This window comes from Petaurus breviceps, unplaced genomic scaffold (assembly GCF_028583685.1).
Source record: "Petaurus breviceps papuanus isolate PSGF00001 unplaced genomic scaffold, PetGlider_PUasm1.0 90683, whole genome shotgun sequence".
In the NCBI taxonomy this organism is placed as follows: Eukaryota; Metazoa; Chordata; class Mammalia; order Diprotodontia; family Petauridae; genus Petaurus; species Petaurus breviceps.
This window is the reverse complement of record NW_027187308.1, coordinates 6,261,837-6,286,645: the sequence shown is the minus strand read 5'-3', so window position 1 is coordinate 6,286,645 and position 24,809 is coordinate 6,261,837. Positions and strand designations below refer to the sequence as shown.

Here is a 24,809-nt window from a genome sequence, read left to right as displayed (position 1 = left end):
TCTCTCTCTCTGTCTCTCTCTCTCTCTCTCTCTCTGTCTCTCTCTCTGTCTCTCTCTCTGTCTCTCTCTCTCTCTCTCTCTCTCTCTCTCTCTCTCTATTTCTCTGCCTCTCACTCTCCTTGTTTCTTTCTCTCCTCCCCCCTCAACCCTCCCTTCTCTCTTCGTAAATACTAGCCCTCAACCCTCCCTTCTCTCTTCGTAAATACTAGCCCCAAACAGAGATGAGAATAGCAAACCAAAGAAGGGGAGAGAATGAGAAATTGTGAGTGGGTTCTACATTTGGGGAGCAGGACCATGCAGGAAAATGTAGAGATACTTCAGAATGGCCAGGGATACCCTAGGAAATGTTTTAACATCTGACTCTCAAAAAAGAACTCACTTCTAAGTTTAATCTACATTACTGGCATTTCCTCCATCATTTTCTTAAGTCTATAGTCAACAAAACGATAAATAATGCCCTGATTTGGAGGTGTAAATGCTCATACTGAAAATTTAACAATTGAAAATATCTCCAGTACAGCCTTAGATGTGGGAGATAACAAGAGCTGGCAAATGGCAACAAAAATCATGACTGTAGGCAGATAACCATTGAAATAGTGAATTGAAATCAATTAATAATAATAGGTGACATTTATGTAGCACTTTGATGTTTGCAAAGCACTTTACATGTGTTATTTCATTTGACCTTCATGACCACCGTGCCATTACTATTATTATCATTATCTCTGTTTTACAGATGAAGAAACTGAGGTTTAAAGATTAAGGGACTTGCCCAAGGTCATACATCTAGCAAGTATCTGAGGGAGGATTGAAATCAGGCCTCCTGATTCCCAAATCTGGTGCTCTGTCCACCTCACAGTGCTAGCTTCCTCTAACAACATTATAGGATTAGCATAAAGAGAAAGTTAACAGCCTGATGCTGGGATGCTGAGGCTGGTGGATCATTTGAGTTCAGGAACTTTGACTTAAAATAGGGTTAAAGTTGATTGGCTGTCTACACTGTCTCTTCTGAAACAGTCACCAGGCAATCTAAGGAGGGGATAAAAACTGACTCTGGATAGGAAAAAATGGAGCAGGTTAAAGCTTCCATGCCAATCATTTTTGGTATTGGGGCCAGCCATGACTGGCTGCTGCATTTCCAGTTTGGGTAAGATAGAGAGAAATCTCAAAAGGAGAGTGGTGGTGGCAATCTTATCACGCACAACCCTGTTATAGTCAGGTTCCAAACTCAAACTTTTCCAGAGCTCTGGGCTCAAGGAGGGACACATGATGAACAAACATGAGATCACTTACACCATCATCTGGCGTTTCTGAGACGCTGTCTGAGGAGTTTTGAAAGGAAACCACCCTAGGGGATGATGCACTGACTGCAGCGTCTGTGGAAACAAATGAAACTGTGTATCTCAATGGTATTACCTAAATCTGAACCATTAACAGACTAAGGCTAAATTCAGAGCATAAAATAAAAGTGGCTTCACAATCTGTCTTTCTTTTTGCTTTGATTATATCTACATCATTTACCAAAATGCTTGACCCACAGTAAGCATTTAATAAATGCTGGTCAACTATCGACTCTGTTGACTGACCATTCCCATAAATAATTCATATTCAGCACAAGTACTCAAATAGTCTATGCTCTCATCCATTTGGATGTTAACATCCTCTGTCCCCTTTTCAGCCACTCTGTCATCACTACATCAGAATCATAAGGGATCCCAAGATCCCAATTCTAGAGCTGGAAGGGGACTTGAGAGTCTTCAGATCCAACCCCCTCCCCTTACAGATGAGGTAACAGAGGCCAAGATAAGGCTATATGATTTGTCCAAGGTCACAAAAATAGGGGCAGATCTGAGATTCAAATCCAAGTCCCTTGATATCAATTCTAGTGCCATTTTTATTGGGTCACTCTGCCTCCAAAGAATGAGGCATGTCCTTCAGTTTTCTTTATTTCATGGGTCCCCATTGTCAAAGAATTCAACACCAAGTGTCTAGCTATGTGCTTTCCATACTTGGCTAAGTTGGTCCTCTGAAAGTGATGGAACCTCTTGCCAAGATCATAGTCAATGATTTTTTCCAGTATAGTACCCTAAAAGTTTACTTGCAAACTCCCTGTCCCTGTCCTATGAGTTCAAGAATCTAACAATGAACAATTATGACTAATAAAGAATACTGGTTTAAAAAAAAGTACTATTCCTTACCTTTATGAAGAAGAAAAAATTGATTGAAAGTTTCAAGTGGTGGGCTCAAAAGTTAGTTTCATCCTTGTTTGCAGACTGACAAAGCATTGATCATTAAAAGAAGAAAAGTAAACACATACCTCTTGATGTTGAAGTATCAAAAGATGTAACAGGAGTTGATGATTCAGTGCTAGAAGTCGAAGGTGGGGAGAGAAGAAAATGTTTGGAGTAAATAAAATGATGAGAAGAAAAATTTTCAAAACAAGATAATCACCAGTTCCCCCAACAAGGATTCCCAAGCCAAAGGATGAATTAGACTGGGACCACAAAGGGCAAGAATTTACAATATAGGAAGCTGATTAAGTCTACTCTTTTCAAACCTAACCATCAAACTCGACGTGAGAATTGCTAGAAGGAAATTTTAGAGGTCACATAATCCAAACTCTGCATTTTGCAGATAAGTCATCAAATATCTCTATGTCTGTTTCCTTATCTAAAGTCATACAACTATTTAGTAACAGAGCTAAGACCAGAACTCAATTCAAATTGCTTCAGTTGAGATCTGCTTCCCTGCCAGCTTGAGTCAATGCAATAAGCATATATTTAGCACCCACTGTGCACAAGGCACTGTCCTGCTCACTTTCCACTACACAGCACTGCATGGGTCTAAGCATGCCTTGTTTCTTTTTCTTGTGAAAAATATTGGGACCTCTTACTTGATATTTTATTTTCATTAATAAATTTTGTTTTAACATATCAGTGACTTTCCAGATTTCTTCCTTCTGTGGTACTTCCCCATAAAAATAGTTATGCAAACCTTCCTAATAGATGTATTGTAACTCACAGTACATATTACTTTTCATTTTGTAAATATACCGTTTGTTAAGAGAAAAGAAGGATGTGTTCTGTAACTTTCATAATTTAGAACCAATGTTGTTCAGTGTATTTGACATGAGTTATATTGCTTTTATTCATATTATTGTAATCATTATATTTATTGTTCTTACTTTAATCTATATCAAATAATACAATTTTCCATCTTTCTTTGAATTCTGCATATTTATCATTCCTTATAGTGTAATAACATTCCATTATATCAATTACAGGTTGTTCAGCCATTCACCAGTCATCAGTCAAATATTATTTCCAACACTTCAATATTGTAAATAGGGCTTCTAGGAATATACTGATATATAAGGGTTCTTTTTTTCTGTCATCCATCTTCTTGGAGAATAAAATTAATTGTGGATTACTGGATCCTAGGGTATGAATAATTTATCCCTATTTTCATAATTCAAAATTATTTTTCAATATGGTTTGTCCAATTCACAGGTATGCCAATGATGAATTAAGGTATCTACCTTACCAAAGTCCCTGTAACACTATTTTTTTCCAACTTATCCTCTTTGTTAATGTGTTAAGTGGGAGATAATGCCTCAAAGTAGCTTTTATTTGCATTTCTCTGATTATTAGTGATTTGGGATTTCTTAGAAGGTTTTGGTATTTTATTCTTTGAAAACTATTTGCTCATATCATTTTACTTCATGCCTGATTGAGAAATATATCAGTAGTATAGATTTATACCTATAGATACTTAATGCCAGAATTTTAGCAAAAATTTATGATGCAAAGATTTTTTTTGTTCCAATCTGGATCTTTTTTTTTCTGACTTCATTGTCTTGTGTGTGTCATTAAGATAACTTAAGTTATGCATATGCAACTTTTGCTTGTGCCCAGCAACCAACACAATATCTAACCTATGTCCTTGTAGTGGAAAGTACACTGGATTTGGGGTCAGAGCACTAAGGTTCAAATATGACTTATGTGATCTTGGACAAGTTATCAGCCTCCCTGGACCTTAATTACCCCCATCTTTAAAATGAAGGATTGGACTCCATCAATGTTTTTTTGTCTTTGTCTTGACCCTGTTTCTGCTTCAGAATCCACTTGGATACTGCCTCTAACCCTTCAATACATAACATATTCTCACTCACTTAAACCTACTCAACAAAAGGTTTTGACAAGTTCAGAATAAAGACCTACCTAGAAACGGGGGGGGGGGGGAGAGAATAAGGGCAATATGGCCCAAATTTTCAAAATTCATCAAAACCAAGACTAAAGTAATAAATCAATTAAGTGTATTCATACTGGTTTGACCATCATGGTCTCATCATTCTTAACAATTTGTTAGCTATAAATGGAGATAGAAAAAGATTACAAATCAGGATAAATGAATCTTTGTGATAAATCCTTTAAAATTGGAATTCTGTATTCACTGGTGTTTGTTTCTCTATCTCCTTGGATATCATTGCAAAAAATGTACTAGTTCTATTTGTTAAATAGCATTTGATAATTGGATTAGAGGAGCATCTAAAATGAACATTGTATGAGCCTAGGAAGGGGCAGGAGAATTAAGTTGAAAGTTTGATTAAATTTTATCATTGAAAACAATGTTGTGTTTGGTTCAATAAGTAAGCACATGGGATGAGGGTAGGTAGGCTTTCTTTGATAGATTTGATTTTCACTTTCCTAATCAAAGCTGCATGTCATATAAAAAGAAAAGAACCTTTTAAAAATGAAAGCAGTGATGCTTATCCATAAAGTGGGCACATAGTAGCTATTTACAGTTATCCCTTCCATATTATGACTTTCCCCATAGTGGTTCTGATATATTATGGGTTGGCATAAGGAATTAAATGGGATTTGGGGGGAGTTTTGTGGAAGCCACAGGTGCCACATGTAGGCCAGCAGATGACACAGAGCCTGTGACCAAATACTTAACCCCAATTTTTACAGTAAGGTACTGTAAACACCCCCATAAAAGAAAAAGAAAAATTCTGACCTTCCCTGGTATAAAGGGAGAATCAAAAAATTTTACACAGATTTTCCAAATCATGGGGGTGTCACACCCCTAACTCCCATGATGTGGAAGGGATAACTGAACTCTCCTATCCAACAACTTCCCTACCCAAAGAAACAAGGTCAAAAAGAACACTCCATTTTTCACTACCCCAAATAGATCCCTTTATTTGAAACTTCATACCTCCTACAGGGATCATTTAATACTCATAATAACTCATAAAAGAATAGCTAGAAATGTATTGACTTTGGACCCAGACATTCTAACTTTAATACTAAGCCAAACCAGATTTTATATAGTCCATCTGGGTCTATCTATTTCAAGCAATCAGCAAAGAATCCTCTGGAGTCTTGTATTCTTAGCTCATTCAGCTCAGACTTCTACTTTATTCTTTATTCCTCTGCTCCTCCTTTTATCCCTTTTTCCTAATATGAGACCAAGAAAATTAGCTATTTGATTTGAGTTGAATGTAGTTAGGATAAGGAGAAGACATACTAAGCCTTTGTCACATACAATCAAGCAATTCAAAGAATATGATGTGAAGCATAGAAATTCAGCGCCCCACAAGAATAATACGTCTATTCTTCACAAATGTCAAAAGCATCCAATCATCCAGTCTACCTTTCCAACATAGAGCTTCGCATGGCCTAGGTTGTTCTCTTTTTCCGAAATAAATCAAAATGGTGTGATGGACAGACAGCAAGACTAACAGAGGAGATTTGGGTTCCAGTCTCACATTTGCCTCCCATATTATATAAACTTGGACAAAGTACTTAATCTCAAAGCTCCAGTATCTGTATGCCTAAAAGAAAAACACCTGCCCTACTTAGCTGTTCAAGTTGTTATAAGAAACAAACAAAAACATTAAAAAAAATCTTTGATAAAGTGAAAATCTAAGAAATGCTGAATATGAAAAATTCAGAGAAATCCAGAACTTATAAACTTATATGTCTGAAGTCTATAGAACAGAAGATGAGATGAGAAGATGAGAATAACCATCAAAACAACTCATTTTTTATAGCACTTGAAGTTTTTTTTTAATTTTTTTTTCCTCAGGGGCAGCTAGGTGGTGTAGTGAATAGAGAACTGGCCCTGGAGTGACGAGGACCTGAGTTCAAGTGGGACCTCAGACACTTAATACTTACTAGCCACGTGACCTTGGGCAAGTCACAACCCCAATTGCCCTGCCTCCCCCCTCCAAAAAGCAAAAAAAAAAAAATTATTTCCTCATAATAAAACCCAGTAAGGTGAGAATCTGACAAATGGTCATCTAGCCTCTACCCAAAGGCTTTCAGTGGCAAGGAAATTGATACCTTGAAAGGCAAGCCATTCCACTTTGGGACAGCGTGGTTAGTAGACAACAAAGTTTCCTTCTTGCACATGACAAACCTATGAATATTTGCTATATGCCATTTATGCCATTATCATGTCATCAATATTTGCCAGCAAATAATACTCAAATCATTTATATGTAAAATATATGTGCTCATGTAAGATATTTATGTCCACTTAGATTGTCAAAATGTATAATGTGCGGCTTATGGTATTCATGGGTAGACTTGTTAATCTGCCCCATCCCTCTCTAGGAATGCCTGTTATTTCTGCCTTTAAGGGAACAGAAAGGCTATGGCTGAGCACTTGCTCCTTCCCTCATTTATCTCCAAGCAAGATATCACACTATAATTATATTTACTTTCTCATTGCCTTAAATATTGCTGGTCTAAAGGTACAATAGGTTCAGAACAAAATCTGCTTCCCTGGTTACTAGACTTTAGTGTATACTAAGTTTAACTCTTTCCCACAAAAGGAAAGTTATGCAAAAGATCACAACAAATAGCAAGTGGCAAGTAAACTCATTTATCCAAGCCCCCCCCCCAAAAAAAAACTAAAACAAGTTGGATCTTGTAATTCTATAGATTAGATAAATTTAACTAATTTACCTAATTAAATTAGGTAAAAATATTTACAGAAAGTAAATGAGTGAATGAGCTCTTTACTGGAAGTTGCAGAACCAGCTTTCCTTAAAGTGTTTCTCTCTTTCTTCCCTATACCTTTCCCAAAGAGTGTATTGAAGAACATTTGGCTATGTAATAAGAACTCTATCCCTTACACAAGTACTCAAGATCATATCAATATTCTCCCAACCACTTAGGAGTCATATTTCTATATTTGACTTTGAAATCATTGCAGAAATGTTCTACTAAATAACATGGTGAATTCCAAAATTTCATTTATTAATCAGTTGTTTAGAGCTAAGAACACATTTTCCCATAGAAACAATATTCTTATGGTCCAGATAGAAAAATATGAATTTAAAGACTGAGTGATTAAGCTGATTCAAAAATGGCTAAATGACCTAACGAAAAGAGGCATCATTAATAGTTCCATGTAACCTTAGAAAGAGATTATAGGATCATGGATTTATAATGGCAAGGGATCATCTAGTCCAACCCCCTAATCTAACAGAGGAAGAAACTGAGGCCCAGTAGGTTACATGACTTATCTAAGGTCATAGTAGTAAGTGGCAGTGATAGAATTGTAGCAGCAGTCACACTGGCATACCCAAGATGGCTGCTACACAGGTTCTTAAAACTACTTTACTAGGAAAGACAGCTGTTTAAGGGGTAAACAATCTTTTTTAATTATATTCACTAGTTCAGGGGAAAAGTCAGCACCCTAAACTTCAGAGAAAACACAAACAGAAAATACAAGCAGAGAAATAAAGACCAACAGACAGGGTTCTGACTGCCTGAATCAAAGCAATATTGCTAGCACTTTACATACATCCCTGGATTCAGAGAGAGCCGTTTTACATCTGAGTAGCTGGGGAGCTCTGAACCTACAGCCACTCAGAATCTCAACCAAGGAATCACAAGATCCTTCTCATTAGCAAAATGAGCCCCCAAAGCAATATACCATCCCAGAGTATATATACATGTCTCAGAGCCAAAAGGCATCACAACCCTGGTGACTGAATGCCTAATTAGAAATTAGCAAAAAGTGTGAAAGCCTTCCAACAAGCATGCCTCCTCTAAGCAAGCTTCCCTTAATTGGCTCCACCTGAGGCCTATTAATGGAAAGCAAAGATCTTATATCCCATTTAACATTACAAAAATTCAAATCCAGGGGCCACCAGGTGGCACAGTGAGTAAGAGCACCGGCCCCAGTGTTGGGATGACCTGGGGATCAAATCCGGGCTCAGATACTTAGCACCACACTCAGAAATAACTGGCCATGTAACCTTGAGCAAGTTACTTAACCCCAATTGCTTTAAAAAAATAAAAAATAAATTGAACAGTTGATAAACTATTCTAGTTCAAGATTTCAAGAAGCAGAGGATAATACATATCTGAACTGGTGAATAATAAGAGCAAGCCTAAAAGGGCAAGAATGTGAGACCAGAGCACAAATAATGACTGGGAGAATACAGAGGGATGAACTAGAGGTCAACATATGGACAAGAAATCATTTTAAGAGAAGGGAGTCAGAGGAAAAGATGGAGATGGGAGATTGTGATCAGGGACTGAAATATCAGGGTTTGAGATCATGGAGGTGAAACAGTTTAAGGATAAAGGTCTAAGGTGTGATCATCCCCATGGGTAGCTATGATGGAGTGGATGAGGAATTCATGGTAATTGAGGACATTGATGAACTAGAAAGGCAGGGTGTTTAATAGGACAATAAGTGAATTTTGAAGTCCTCAAGGATAAGAGCAGAATTTAGAGGGGGAGAAACACTGTGAGTCAAGTACCGAAGTCTTTGAGAAAGATTAGGGAGGGAACTAGAGGATTTTAGAGGAAAGCAACAAGGATCTGGACAGGGAGATTAATAAGAATAAAGTGAATTTCAAAGGAGAATAAGTGTTGGATAAAAGTGACAGGACAGTCACTGTGTCAAGGGAGAGTGAGGAGTACACCAGTTCCTCCTCCTGGCCTGGTATGTTAGGGGATAGTGAGAGAAAGATCAGTCAGAACCATGGAAAGGATAGCCAGGGATAAATTCTGGGGCAAAAAATTAAGAGTTCTTGAGCACCAGAAGATGGAAAAGAGTATGAGGGAAAAATCTAGGATGAAGAATTTATTAATAAAGGGCTTTGCATTCATCACTTCAGTTGAGTGTCACAACAAACAAGTAAGGTAGGGAATGATTATCATTATCCCCATTTTACAGGTGACAAAACTAAGGCTTAATGAAATTAAGCTCCTTGTCCATGATCACAGAACTAGCAGGTTATCAGAGACAGGGTTTGGGCCCAGGTCTTCCAGTTTCTGAAACCATTAGTCAATCCACTATGACACACTACCATTCCTAAGAATTCACAACCACAGAAGACCCAATGAAAGAAGATATAGAAGTTTAGAAGCTAAGGAAAGGTAGGGCTAAGAAGGATAGAGATGAAAAATCAGGGAGAGATACAAGGGATAGATTTTTACATTACCAGATGTCAAATCTGAATCACAGGAATTTTAGGGGAACAGTGACCAGAGTAGGCAATAAGAAGGTCAGTGATAATGGCAGTAGGGAAGTGAACTGGCAAAGAATGCCTCTTATCCTGGGCAGGTTGCAGCTTGGATGCCACATCACTCTTCTAGTCCTCTCTATGAGAGTTCTTGAGAAGGGCTGATACCCACCAAGGTCAATGGCACGGTCCCATGGAGGAATACTCTAGTCTTAGGCAACACAAGTTTCTTTCACTCCACCATCCCTTTCCTTCACAATCCCAGGTAACATCTATCCTGGAGGCAAGACCTGAACATTAGTGTTGGTATCCTTGGCAGCCCTCTCTCACCTGGATCCTTGGAGGGTGGAGCTCTTCACATGGCAATGGCATACAGGAATGCAGTATGTGGAGAAAGCCTCCAATTCCAGTCTGTAGTGGGGCCGGGGAGGCCCAGAACTAAGTCAAGGCTTTGATACTATACTCTCTATAGTTGTTAGAGTACAAAACTTGGAGTAACAAAGACCTGGGTCCAAATCCTACCTGGGCTACTTACTAGCTATATGATCATGGGTCAATTGCTTAATCTCTTTGAGCCTCAATTTCCTCATCTGTGAAAGGAGGGGTTTTAGACTTGATGACTTCTAAGATCTCTTATAGCACTAAATTTACAATTCTATGACCCAACTCCCAAATAGAGGCTATTTCACATGCAAAAGAGATGAATGTGGTCGTCAGAATTTGGAAAATGAGCCATTTGGTTCATATTGATGACTCTAGCAGAGGACAAAAATCATCAACATGAATACACAAAAATAATTCTCTTTGACTAATTTATGGTCATTTTCTTTGCACTCATTCCTTAGAAAACTCACATGATAAATCCAAATCCCTGCTTCTGGAAAATTCTACCAACAATATTGGAAAGTTGGTCATATTTTTTTCCCTAGATTCCTAATCTTATCTCCCTGACATAAGAAAAATTCTAAAGCTTACTTGGTGATGGGTTTTCTGAATATAAATGTTCAGAATGTACTAGTTCATCTAGCTAACAATAACAGTTCACATTTCTATAATGCTTCAATTGCTTTCTTCATAATAACCTTGTGATGTAGATAGGACAAAGCATCACTATCACCCCCCCATTATAAGATAAGAAATCTCAGTCCCCTCAGAGAGATGAGGTGATTTGTCTCTATTCACCATCAATATATATTAGTTTTGGAATTTGAACACAGGTCTAATCACTCTATCTGAATATATCTGAATAATATCTGAACTTTCTGCTATTAATCCTACATGGAGTGTTTGCCCTTCCCCTGCTTCTGTGTCTTTTCTTTCCTTGCAAGGGCTACCTGCCTCCCTTCAAGAGAAGGGGAAAAAAAGTTCAGAGGTTAAAATTTATATTCCTTTTGCGCAGAGCATTTGCAGGTAAGGGTGTAATACCCTATGTGTTAGGGATAGAGAGAGAGGAGAGAGAGAAGGAAGGAAAGAAGGAAGGAAGGAAGGAAGGAAGGAAGGAAGGAAGGAAGGAAGGAAGACCACCCCACCTCTTGGAACTTCCAGCTCTCTTCAAGAAGCCTATCCTGATTCTCTTAGTTGTCACTGCCCTCCTTCCCTCTGATGAAATTGTTTGATATAGATAGATAGATAGATACATACATACATACATACATATGTGTACATACATACACATTTTTGAAAAGCAGTTTGGTCTATATAGATAGAGCCTCAGAATTAGGAAAACCTGAGTTCAAGACCCTCCTTTGACAATACCGGCTATGTGACCCTGAACAAGTCGTATATAACCTCTGTGTCCCCTTATGTAATTTAGAAAATGAATGGGTTTAATCAAATTTCCCTCCCTAAAGGTGGTGAATACTTGAGGGGCTAGGAGGATGAAGTGTCTAAGATTTTCCAACATCCTGATTTCAAGAAAATAAAATATGTGTTTAATGAAGTTCTGCAAAAGGAAAGTCTTTAGCCAGACCACTTCGCTAAAGATCAAAGGTTAAGATCTGGAATGGACTTTAGAACCACTTTTTAGAAATAAGAAAACAGCAGCCCAGGGAGGTGACCTAGCCACTGTTCTAAAACAAACAGAACTGGTATTGGCATCCAGGTGCTTTGACTTCTAATACAGTTCTCTTTTCCGCTGTGCTACAAGGTCTCCCTACTTTAAACTTTAATTGATAAAACACAGATATCGTAAGTATGGCAAACAGGAATGGGAATCTATTAACAATGAGTAATTTGAAAGAAAAGTTGTGGTTACAATAAAGCAAAGTACAAGTACTGGGAGTCACAATAAAGGAAACTTGAATAAAGAAACATGGACTAGGGTAAAAATCACATGAGAGCAGATAGAAAATAAGAGAACATAATAGGGTAATATAGAAAAGTATTTTTAAGGGAATACTTGATTTAGAAAATGAGACCCCCTGGCAGCCTGTGAGTTTCTGAGACACAGTGTCAAAATGATGGTTCTGAAAAGCAACTTAGCTACAATGCTTATATAGTATCCCCTCTAGACTACTCCCCTTTTTACTCAAAGGTTCTAGGGGTAATTCTATAGGGCATATACCTGAACTCCCAATGATATACCTTCCATTAACAATCAGCCAGTAAACACAATTAGTTAGCTCTTAGGAAAGGTATTTACTAAGATCACATGCTAAGGGAAAAAAAATAAAAAAATTTCCCCCTTAAAACTGCACTATACCATAAATACACATAGCATCCATGGGAAGCATGGACTCAAACTTAGAGCATAAAGGCACAGTATCTGGGAGAAAACATACTATAGACACAAGTCAACCCCTGGTGGGAAACAGCATTGTCTCAGCTAGTTGCTCAGATGCATTTTTTTTTGCCTTTTCATATGCTAATGAGCTATTCAAATCATCACACTCTTTATGAAGGGCAAGTTTTAAATCTTTTCTGAGGTATAAAATGAAAATGATTTGCCCATTTCTGAAAGGAGTTCACCTTCTACAAGGTATAAATGCTATTATGACCTTACACCTAATTTTCTCTGTTCTTTGCCCCTAAAGAGCTATAAACTTACTGGAGCCTGAAAGGGTCACAACTTTAGCCTTTGAACATGTGTAAAGGAAAGAAGATAAAGTTTCAGAAGTCACAAAAAGTTGCCTAGGTGGGTATCCATCAGAACCAACACAACAGTTACGGATTTAGGAGTAAGGAATAGAGGGAAATTCACAGAAAGGAAGTTCCTGGACTTGGCAAAGGACCATGTCAGAGGCAAAAGAAGATGACATCATAGAATTTGATACAATGCCATACCAAATGTGTCAGTTTTAGCAAAAGAAAAGAAGTTAAATTATAGAGGAGAATCTCATTAGTATTGAAAAAGAATGTCAGAGTATTTGTTCCAAAAAATAATAGAAAGGAAATTAAATTATTTCCTCCTACCACCAAATTTACACATAAAATGAAGAGAAAAATCTGTTCCTATCTCCTCATCACCAATAAATCAATAAATAAACAAAATTTCTCTCTTTGAATATGATGCTCTAAGCAATACATCTCCTACCCATGAATTCACCCTAACTTTATCCAAATATTTTTTGTTGGAGAATGCTAAATACAGACAATCTCATCTCATTGCTTTCCACTGGAGATTCTCCAAAAACAAAAATACCGGAAGTTTACACAATTCATTTTGACTAACCTATGATCATTTTCTTTTAACTCATTTTTCAGCAAATTCAAATAGCAAATCCAAATCCCTGCTTCTGAAATGAGCCATTTTCTAGTTATTTGCCTCACTGATACTCTCCACCTGGAGTTGACTCCTTTTGTGTATGCATCATTCAACAACTGTAGTGTAAACTCAATGAAGAATGAATCATAGTCACATGGACAAGAAGATGGAGCACTAAACATTTCCTCTGATTCTGCTCAAACCTCTCCCAAATAGAAATTATACACCAAAGATAAAGCAATTTCATCTTCCCAATTTGTGACCCACAGTTTAAGAAGTGCTGAAGGAGTTGCAAGTGGAAAAGTTTAAGAAGCCCTGGTCTAGGACACCCAGAATCCAAAAGGAAATTAAAAAAAAACAACCAAGAATCTGATCCTGGGGTCTCTCAGCACCCCCTTCCCCACTTCCCAGACTACTGGCAATGAGGTTGCTGTAGCAAAGCCAAGACCATAGGCTCACAACAAAGCCCACCTCCATGGCCCTCAATCCTTCTTTGCAGTACCATAGAGACCTGGCTTCAGGCTGTAGAAGTTTGCCCAAGCCATGACAGACAAGACAGCCCAGCCACAGCATTTCAGGAACAAAAACTCATTGGGGGCCCACAAACCACAGCAGCAGTACAGCAAAGCTCTGAAATGTCAGTTCCAGGTTGGAAAATTATACAGCAAAAGTATGAGCTGTCAGGACCAGGGCAGACAACCTGTTGACCCCAGCATGGAAAAGCTTTGAACTGCCAGTGCCAGGACACAGAACTGAGGAATGGGGGAGTGGGACAAAACACCATGAGGGGTAAGGAGAGAGAGGTAAGGTGCTCCACTAAGCCTGAGGGAAAAGCACAGCATGGGGGCAGTTCGGAACATGGAAATGTCACTTATGTCAGAGATGTAATGATGAATAGTGAACTGCCCAGAGCAAGAAGAGGCTGAGGTGCTATGAGATCCATCTCTGAAGGAAATCACCACCAAAGAGGATAGACTGAGACTAAGAAAATGAATAGGGGAAAATCAAAGGGAAAAAAAAGGACTGAAATTACCAAATTTCTCAGAAGGAAGAAAACTCAAAGACCTTGAATATATGCAGATAAATCAACAGGGAAAATATTAGCAGCAGAATAGATATGTCCTCCATATCTAGTAAATAAGTTTAGTCACCTATGAATAAATGCTGAAAAAACATGGGAAAATGATCTAACTCTTTATGAGACAGAAGATTTTGTAGAATGAAAGGAAAACATGGAACCCACACACACTGTTCCTAAGTAGTTCAAAAGACGGGTGAGAATTATGAGAGCAGGATTTTTGTCCTGCACAGCAAAAATAACAAGCAGAATAAAAAAAAACTTGAATTTGCCATGGCAAGTTTCACCAAAGAAATTAGAGAACAAAATTAGTAATGTAACACTATAGAAGCAAAAACAAACAAAACCACTACAGAAGTAGAAGAGAAAAAAAGAACATTAAAAGAAACTGATTTCTATGCAAGCAAAACATATAGATCTAGAAGACAAAATGCATAGAGACAACCTAAAAATCATAGATCTCTCAAAAGAAAACTACAGGACAAAAAAACCTTAACACCATAATGCAGGAAATAGTACAAAAGAACTGCCCAGAACTTCCAAACATAGAAAATGAAATACCAATTGAAAGAATTCACAAATCACCCCAAGAAAAAAAAAACCAAGAATGCAAACACCAAGACACATAGTGGTTAAATTTCAATTCAGAAATAAGTTCTGCAAGTCATTAGGAGAAAGACTTTCAAATACAAAGGAAAAGAAGTTCAAATAATGCAAAACTATGCTGTACTGAAACTGTAGGAGGGAATGGGGCTCAGAAGCAGCCCAGGATGATATACTCCACAACTCTGAGCTTAACTATACATGAAAAAGATGAACATGCAATGATAAAGAGATGTTTGAAACATTTTTAGAAAGAAATCCAGAAATGAAGAAATATTTGCTTTTTGAACACCCCAAACAAGAGAATTGCAGGAGGAATGAATAAATGCAGCAGCCAAGGAGAGCAAGAGCAGACAACAGACTGACAACAGAGAGACAAGTAAGAAACACTTTTCTAAATTTTCCCAAGGAGACACAAGGTAGAGGTAGAAATAAATGTGGCATTTATTTTTTTTGGAACTACATTCTAATATGAAAAGGTCCTTGAAGGTGGGAGTATAGAAGGGAAGCAGGGGAACAGAGAGGAATATGTGGTATACCAAGCTCAAATTAAGAGCTACCAATGAGGTGAAAGTGAAGCCTATGGTCTCAGAAAGAGAAAAGACTACAGAGGAGTAAGGAGAGTGGGCTGGAAGGATTGTAAAGGGGGAGAAGGAAGGAAAGAGGCCTTACTTTGGTAGTAAGAGTAGTTTCCATTGCTGAATGCTCTTAAGGGTGAATAAAGAAGGTCTATGAAGGGGGATGGGGACTTTATTCTGGGTGCAGCTTGGGAGTTTTGATATTTGAAAAGTCTACTTGTCCTGCTTCAGGAGGGGAAGAGTTGGAAATCCTAAGGGCAACTGGCACCTGGGGTTGCAGGACAGCATGGACCAAGGGAGAAGATGTTGAGGTAAATGGGGAAAAATCAGGGAAAAGTACAAATCAGTGAGTATAGATCAGTATAGATCATTCCTGCATAATCAGGAATGTGGTAGGCGAAGGGACCTACCATGAAGTCATGTTCTCTCTGACATCTGTAATAATTGGCATTGTTCTGGAAGTGAGAATGAAAAAGCAGAATCCACTGGGCAAGTTCTGTGAAGCCACAGCAGAAACTGCCTAGCTGGGAGAGCCTAGAATAGATAAACAGTCTAGATGGGAGAGCCTAGACTGGATACATTGGAAGTTTTGGTTATATGTAAAGTACAGAAAAAAGACAGAGTAAATTATAGGGTTCACAAATCAGAGAATGGGGGTATAGAGCAAATGTAGAGAGAGGATGAATAACGAGGAAAAGGATTTAAAAAAAAACCTTTTTGGAAAGGGCACAAAACTGAAATTTCAAAAAAACTAATGAACAGGACTAGTTGAAAGGGAAGAGAGGAAGTCATTTAGTCATTTGCTTGATGAAATGAGAGGGAAAAATGGGGGGAAGAATTATGTATCCAGATAAAAACAAGGAAAAAAAGGAACTAATAAGCAAAACCCCAAAGGGAAAAGGGTCAGAAACAAGAAAAGGTGATCAAAGGTGAGGGGAAGAGAACCAGTAAAAACAGGGCCACCTTAAAAAATTAATGTAAAGTAACTGAAGGAATACAAAGCTGTGTTCACAGTAGAATAGAGAAAAATATAAGCATAACCTTAAAAGTGTCAAAGACATATGGAGGAAAATTTAAGACTAACTCAAACTTTAAATGTGAATAGATTAAACAGTCCAATAAAATCAAAAAGAGTGACAAATTAATTAAGAAAACAAAATCCTGCAATCTGTGGCTTACAAAACACATATTTTAAAAACAAAGACATATATAAAATAAAATTGAGGGGATGGGGAAAAATATTTACTATGCATCAACTGAAACCAAAAAAGCAGACATTGCAATCATGCTATCTGACAAAAAAAAAACCCAGATATTCAAAAAATATTTTGGATTCAAAATATAAAAAGGGATAAACAAGGAAACAATATTATGCTGAAAGGAACCATAAACAATAAACCAATATCAGTAATAAACATATGCTCCAAATACCTTAGCATGGAAATTCATTTTTAAAAATTATCAGAGGTATGGGAAGACATAAATAATACCACAATAGTGACAGAAGACTACAATATTCCTCTATCAGTTTTGGATATGTCTAACAAAAAGATAAACAAAAGGGAAAATATGGAACTGACTAATTTGCTAAAGAAACTAAAGGTAAAAGACCTATGGCTTCTTCTAATTGAGAAAGTAAAAGAATATACATATTTCCCAGAACCAAATGAAACATTTACAAAAATTGACCATGTTCTTGGGTACAGAGATATTAGAAACAAATGTAAAAATGAAAAAACAATTTATGCATCCATTATAGACTGTAATGCAATAAAAATAGTAATTCATTCAGGGACCATAAAAAAAGAGACAGCCCCAAATGGAAGCTTAACAATGAAATTTCAGATAATGAATAAGTCAAAAAATAAGCCATAGAAACAATTAATATGTAAAAGAAAGTGAAAATGATAAAAACAACTTGTCCAAATTTCTGGGATGCAAACTAAAGCAGTCCTCAGAGAAAAATCTTTTTTTTACATTTACATTTGTAACATGCTGTAAAAAATGATGTAAAAAAGTAGATTTTCATCTATTGGGGAATGACTAAACATATTGTTGTACATGAACTAATGGAATATTACTATGTTGTAAAAATGATGTTATCTAGTGAATACAGAGAGGCATGAAAACATCTAAATGAATTGATACAGAGTGAAAGAAGCAGAGCCAAGAAAACAATATACAGAGTAACTACAGTAATATGAATGGAAAGAATAACCTTACACTAGAGAATAAAAAGCATATTAACAAAATTATAAAAATCAAGCAGGACTCAAATGAAGAGACATAAGAGAAATGGCAAACCCAGTCCTTTGTAGAGGTGGGAGGACTACAAGTGTCACACATTGCACATGTTTTCAATGTATTGATCACTTGGGCTGATGTTTTTTTTTTCCTTTCTGGGATGGCATTTGGGGAGGGGAAGGAGGAGATAGTCTTGGGATAACTATGATGATGTAAGAAACAGGATAGTAATAAAAACTTATTTTTAAAACAATTATGCCATTTTCCCCATATTATCTAGCATGAATCATGAAGAAAGCTTAGATTCCCAATCCCATACAAGCAAGGAAAACTGGCACATTCCCACATGTCTATCTCTTAAAGAAATCTGACTAAAACTAAATGAAGGGAAACTAGGTAGTGCAGTGGATAAAATGGTGGGCCTGGAATCCTCTTCCTGAGTTCAAATCTGGCCTCAGACACTTAGTAATTATGTGACTGTAGTCAAGTCATTTATTCCTATTTGCTTCAGTTTCCTCATCTGTAAAATGATATTGAGAAGGAAATAGCAAACCACACCTGTATCTTTGCCAAGAAAACACCAGAGTCATGGAGAGCTGGACACCTGGAAAGTGACTGAACAACAAAACTAAATGAAATCTGGTCTAATGAAAATTAGAAGTGCTAAGTACTAGTAATGCTCCCCTTTTTTAATGGTAAAAATAAGAGTCTCATTTTTACATGATGCTTCTAAGCTTTCAAAGTTCTTTCATAGCTATGATCTCATTTGCATTACACTTATCGTACATACCATATGTCCTATTAAACTGAAGGCAGAGATCATGTCCCATTCGTCTTTGTACCATTTTCCCATATTATCGAGCACAGAACCTTGGAAACGGGAGGTTCCTGACAAATGTTTATGGAATGATAAGTGAATTGGGGTTTCATGAGTATTTCCATTTGCAGAGAAACTTCATAACACTGTTTCAAGAAAATACTTAAAATTCCCTTAGCCTACTGTCTTGAAATATTAAATTATTGTTTTCAAAATTTAAAGGACTATTGGGAAAGATTAGACATGTTATACTTGGTTCCAGAAAGCAGAGCAAGGAGAAATGGATGAAAACTAAAGGGAGACAAGTGGATAGATCACTGGGCCTGGAGCCAGAAGGGCCTGAATTCATATATAGCCTCAGACACTAGCTATATGAACTTGGGCGAGTCAATTAACCTCTCTTTGCCTCAGTTTCTTCATATGTAAAATGCAGATAATAAATACTACCTACCTCCTAAGATTGTCATGAGGATCAAATGAGATATTTCTAAAAAGAACTTTGTAGAGTCCATGGTACATAGTAAGTGCTATTTAAAAGTTAGCCATTATTATCAAACTATAAAAAATTCACTCCAAAAAATGGGGGTAACTTTTGCTTTCATTGTCTGAAGACCTTATTGTCATTTGGGGAACAACAAACCAAACAAGGTAAGAACTCCAGGGAGAAGATGAAGTGTTGCATAATGGATAAGGGATTGGTCTTGATGAGATCAAGACTTAAATAGTAGACATAGAAAGGAGAGGAAAATGAAAGATGCAGGGCAAACCCAGCATTGTCCCTAGGCTATTGGGATTTGACTCAAGCTTTCCCAATTGATGTCATGAGTCTTATTTCATCTTGAAACTAAGCCTTTTGGAAGAGGGTTTTGAGGAAAAAAAGAACTTACCAGGAAGATGGGGCAAATACCGTGTTTCCCCGATAATAAGACCTATCCCGAAAATAAGCCCTCCCCTTACTGTGTAACATTCCTCTAAAATAAGCCCTCCCCCGAAAATAAGCCCCATTGAGATTGCTACTGTAGTGAAGGTGATCCCCTGCGCTACACGCTACATTACGGTACCCTCTGTATGCACCGTCCGCCCCCTCCCCGGGTGAAACGCACGCCGCGCTCCGAGCTGCATCCAATCAGAGCTGCAGCAGTGAGCGTGTCATCCTGTTCTTCCCCAGTGATTTGCTTATTGAATAAAGGTACATTTTTTTGTTCACATTTACCTGTTTATTAAAATTGCTGTCAATGTTCATTAAAATAAGCCCTCCCCTGAAAATAAACCCTCTGGTGTTTTTCTGTCCAAAAAAATTAATAAGACAGTGTCTTATTATCGGGGAAACACGGTAGTTGTTTGCTAATTGCAATCTCCCAGCAACTAGATGGCATAATAGATAGAGCACCAGGCCTGGAGTCAGAAAGACTCATCTTCCAGAGTCCAAATCTGGCCTCAGCCACTTGTTAGCTGTGTGACCTTGGACAAGTCACTTAACTCTGCCTCAGTTTCCTCATCTGTAAAATGTGCTGGAAAAGGAAATGGCAAACAGTATCTCTGCCAAGAAAATCCCAAATGGGGTCACAAAGAGTTGAACACTGGCGTGGCTAGGTAGGTACCAGCCCTGGAATCAGGAGGACCTGAGTTCAAATGCAGCTTCAGACACTTAATACTTATTACCTGTGTGACCTTAGGCAAGTCACTTAACCCCAATTGCCCTTCCTTGCCTCCTCCAAAAAGCAAAAAAAAAAAAAGTTGGACACAACTGAAACAAGTGAAAACTTCACTCTCTGATGGAGATGAGCTGCAATCCCTTCTCTGTTCATTGCTGTTTTAGATATGTTTAAGTTTTATTAGAAGCCTTGGTTTCTTGAAGGTAATCTGACTGCAACATAATAGAAACAAATCCAGATATTCCTAGCCTCATCAAGTGACAAAACATACATGGTGATGCTATCTTTAATTTGACAAAAATGAACTTGGAAGCTAGGTGGTCATGCAATGGACAGAGCACTGGGTCAGAGTTAAGAAGACCCGAATTCAAATCCAACCTTAGACACTTGAGGCAAGTCATTTGATCTCTGTCTGCCGCAATTTCCTCAACTATAAAATAGGATAAAAATAGTACCCACCTCTTGGATTTATTGTGAGGATTAAATGAGATATTTGTAAAGCACTTAGAAGGAGGACAGATAGATAGATAGGTAGATGGATGGATGGATAGATGGATAGAGATTTGTCTCTACCTATCTACATTGTAGTAGTAGTAGTGATAGCAGTAGTCTGTCAATCAATACATGGGCTATACTAAAACCTGAGACTCTTGGTTTTGTACTCTCTCTGTCTGCTTGTGTTCATCACCTCTCTGTCGGGGCCACAATCTAAGTACAGTACTGAGCATCTAGTAGGTGCTCAATGTCTTTTTAGATTGAAGAGAGTTTGAGCATTGGCCATGAATCTACCCACTTTTGAAAGAGATTTCCAAGTTTCCCTGAGATACCAAAATAAATGTCCTTTGCAGGACTTTTGGGATATATACAAGTCATTTAGTCCATTTAAATTCAACTCCTTTTTAATCTTAGGACTAAATACTTTACCAGCCACATCCCTCCTCATTCCTCTTACCTCTCCTAACCTCCCTCCTTCACTCTCCCCCTCCCTTTCATTACAGTCATAGAACCCATATATTTCTGACAATCTGAGAGATGAAGATTTATCTTGGTTGAAGAGAAACTAGAATCTTGAGTTTGTTTTAGAAGGAAAAAGCTTCTGATTCAATTCCTGAGCTTTACCTATTCCCCCCACAAACATACAGGGGAAAAGAACAAACCTATAAGCCCATTTAATGAAGAAGGAGGCTTTTTAAAGTTGTCTGTTCTGTTAACTTGCTTTTTATTCATTGAACACATGGAGCAGAGTGACTTGGTTCTGCCTCCTGCCTGATCTTCCCTCATGAGACTCCAGACTCTGTTTCTAGCAGTCACTTCCTTGGAAATTCATTTTGGAAGGGGAAAATAAGAATTGCTTCTCTCTCTCTCTTAGTGCTTTCAAGATTATTTAAAACGTAATTACATTTGTCCCTTTAGTAAGAACAATTTAAATTCTTAAAGTATTTCAAATATATATTATATATATATATGTGTGTGTGTGTCTATATAGAGACATACACAAACAATACATGTGTCTGTATGTGTATGTATTGCTACAGCTAAGTGGCACCATGGATAGAGTGTCAGGCCTGCAGTCAGGAAGATTCATCCTCCTGAGCCTCAGACACATACTAGCTCTGTGACCTTGGGCAAGTCATTTAATCCTTCTTGCCTCAGTTTTCTTATCTGTAAAATGAGCTGGAGAAGGAAATAGCAAACTACTCCAACATCCTTGCCAAGAAAATTCCAAATAGGGTCACAAAGAGTCAGATACAAATGAAATAAGTGAATAGACAATTCTATAAATACACATATGTGTGTAGCATATATGTGTATATATGTATATGTGTGCATGTATACATGAGAATCATAATGGCATTGTGGATCTGGTCTTGGAGCTAAGAACTGGGTTTCAGTCCCATCTCTGACATATACTGTCTATGTGATGCTGGACAAGTCATAATTGTTCAGGACTATAAGAAACATTCTAAGACTAAAAGTTACAGAGAAGGTGATAACCTGCATTGGTAATGTGACTTTTCTCATCCAGTAGTTCCCTACATTAATCAAATCACAGGTCCAACCCCTGTCTTCTGGCTTCTCTGTGTGTTTATAAGTAAGGGGAAAGATTTCAGATATATTCATACATACCAAATGTAGACACATATAGTTATAAATGCATCATTTCTCTGACCTCTGGGACACTGATATTTTATAGTGCACTAAAATATGTTGGCAGGTTTGAGAACTTCTCTTCATAAATCAGATCGGAGAATAAAGCCTTTTCAGTCTTTGCTTTGCAAAAATAAATAAATAAAGGCAGTGCTTGGGGTGGAGATGGGGAGAGAATATGAGTGTATGAGGGATTTCCAACTGACGCACAAGAACGGACGTGAGTGCTCTGAGTCAGGAGGGTGGGAGAGGCCAGGAGATGGTCTGATGAGAATGGCTCTGGCCACTTTCAGAGAGCACCAGATTTGCCCTGGCCAATCTGCAAGCACTGGAGCTTAATGCCATGCTCCTTTTCTCTGTTCCCTTCCCAGCCATTATGAGTTAGACTCACACCCCAGAGCCCCCACCCCTCCTGTCATCAGTAATTTGTTGGTTGACATAGTATACAAGAAACATTTCTCTCAGCATGAGATGAATCTACTCTTTCTTACTCGACTATGGAGCCCAGTAAGTCCTGAAATCAGGCTGTTTGTCAAGAATGCTGTAACCACACTCTCTTATGATAGTACCAAACTAGGTGGGGCAACTGTCTGCTTAGCTGCTCCAACTAGGCTGATGGAGAAAGCTGACCATATGGAGATTTATAAGTTTGGACCTACAGTCTGCCAGCACACAAGCTGGAATCACTCAAAAAAAATTTTATTAGAAGTCTCTGTCTCTATCTCTGTGTCTCTTTCTCTCTATACCTCGCTGTTTGTATTTCTCTGTCTTTATCCTTCTCTGTTCCAAACATTGCACTGGCCTCACTTTTCTTTCTTTAGAATCTTGACCTCGTGATTGACCAGTGCAGGCCTTGACAAATTCTAGCCTCAGTTTAATTCTGCCACTCTGTAATTGCTCCTAAAAAGGGAATATCAATCTACTCCTCTCTGTCTCCACTCACTATCCCTATAATTTTACAACCTTCCCTAATAACCATTACCCAATATGTTTTATCTCCCCTTTTAACAATGTAAGGCTTTGAGGACAGCTAGTGCCCTTGCTTTAGTATTTTTATACTCAGCATTTAGAAGAGTGCTTGGCACCACTTAGTATATTATATCCATCCACTCATGCATCCATCCATCCGTCCATTAATTCATTCACTATATGGCCAAGCTTGTCCCCAGAGAAAAGATGAGAAAATATACCTCCCCTCTGACCATTGTAGAAGTGGGAAACCATTCACTCAGTCTCTATATTTTGAAGCCTTTTTGTTCAATAGCAGTTGGAGTTTACTCCATCATCTCAACCTCAGAGAATCTCTAGTTTCCTTTAATTTTCTGTTGAAGTATGTATGTATTCTGTTCCTTTCCTATAGGAAATCTGTCCTGATCACCCCTTCCCAACCATTTCTAGTGTCTTCTCCCCTGGAAATCATTTGTATATATTTTCTACTTAGTGTTCCATGGTTCCCAGGTAATAAATGGTCAAAAGACATGAACAGGAAGTTCTCAAAAGAAGATATACAATCTATAGCTTCACATTGGGGCCAAAAATGCTCCAAATCTCTGATAACTAGAGATATAAACATTACAGCAACTCTGAAGTCCTACCTCATACCTACCAGATCAACAAAAATGGCCAAAAAGGGAAAATACAAATGTTAGAAAGGTTATAGAAAAAACAAGTACATTAATGCACTGTTGACAGAGCTATGAAATGGTCCAGTCGTTCTGAAAAGCAACTTAGGAGTGTTACCTCTACTAGGCCTATTTACCAAAGAGCTCAAAGGAAGAGGAAAAGGAGCCATAGATAAAAAAAAATATTTGTAGCTGCTCCTTTTCTAGGGGCAAAGAACTAGAAACTAGAGAGGTGTCCATTAATGGTAGTGGCTGAACAAATTACGGTACATAAATGTAATACAATAACATTGTGCTATAAAAAAGACCACTTTCAGAGAAACCTGGGAAGGTTTGTATGAAATGATGATGGCAAGTAAAGTAAAGTAAAGTAAAGTAAAGTAAAGTAAAGTAAAGTGAAGTAAAGTGAAGTGAAGTGAAGTGAAGTGAAGTGAAGTGAAGTGAAGTAAAGTAAAGTAAAGTAAAGTAAAGAAGCAGCGGAATAATTTATACAGTAACAACAACATTATAAAGACAAACAACTTTGAGAGACTTAAGATCTCTGATTAATGCAATGATCAACCATGACTCCAGAGGACAGATGATAAAGCAATATTAATCAACTTCCAACAGAAAGATACAGAATGAGACACACATTTTTGTACAAGGACAATATGGAAATTTACTTTGCTTGATAATGCATATATTTGTTACAAGGGTTTTGTTTTTCTCTTTTATTTAAATGAGTGGGGATGGAAGCAAAAATCAAATGCTTGGTAATTGAAAAACAAAATGAAAAAATTAATATACAGGATACACCACCCAATAGTGTACAAGTTCCTTGAGGGTAGGAACCTTTTCATTTTTGTTTCTATATCCACAGCTG

The 24,809-nt window shown here is 37.6% G+C and overlaps 1 protein-coding gene across 1 annotated transcript in view; it reads right to left on the bottom strand.

The window, feature by feature from the left end:
- Nucleotides 1-24,809, bottom strand: part of IMPG2 (interphotoreceptor matrix proteoglycan 2) — a 106,413-nt gene that overhangs the window by 55,830 nt on the left and 25,774 nt on the right. The window contains exons 6-7 of the mRNA XM_069065292.1: nt 2,318-2,367; nt 1,294-1,376 (exon numbers count right to left, since the gene is read on the bottom strand). Coding sequence (XP_068921393.1) covers nt 1,294-1,376; nt 2,318-2,367 — 133 coding nt within the window. The remainder of the gene's footprint in view (nt 1-1,293; nt 1,377-2,317; nt 2,368-24,809) is intronic.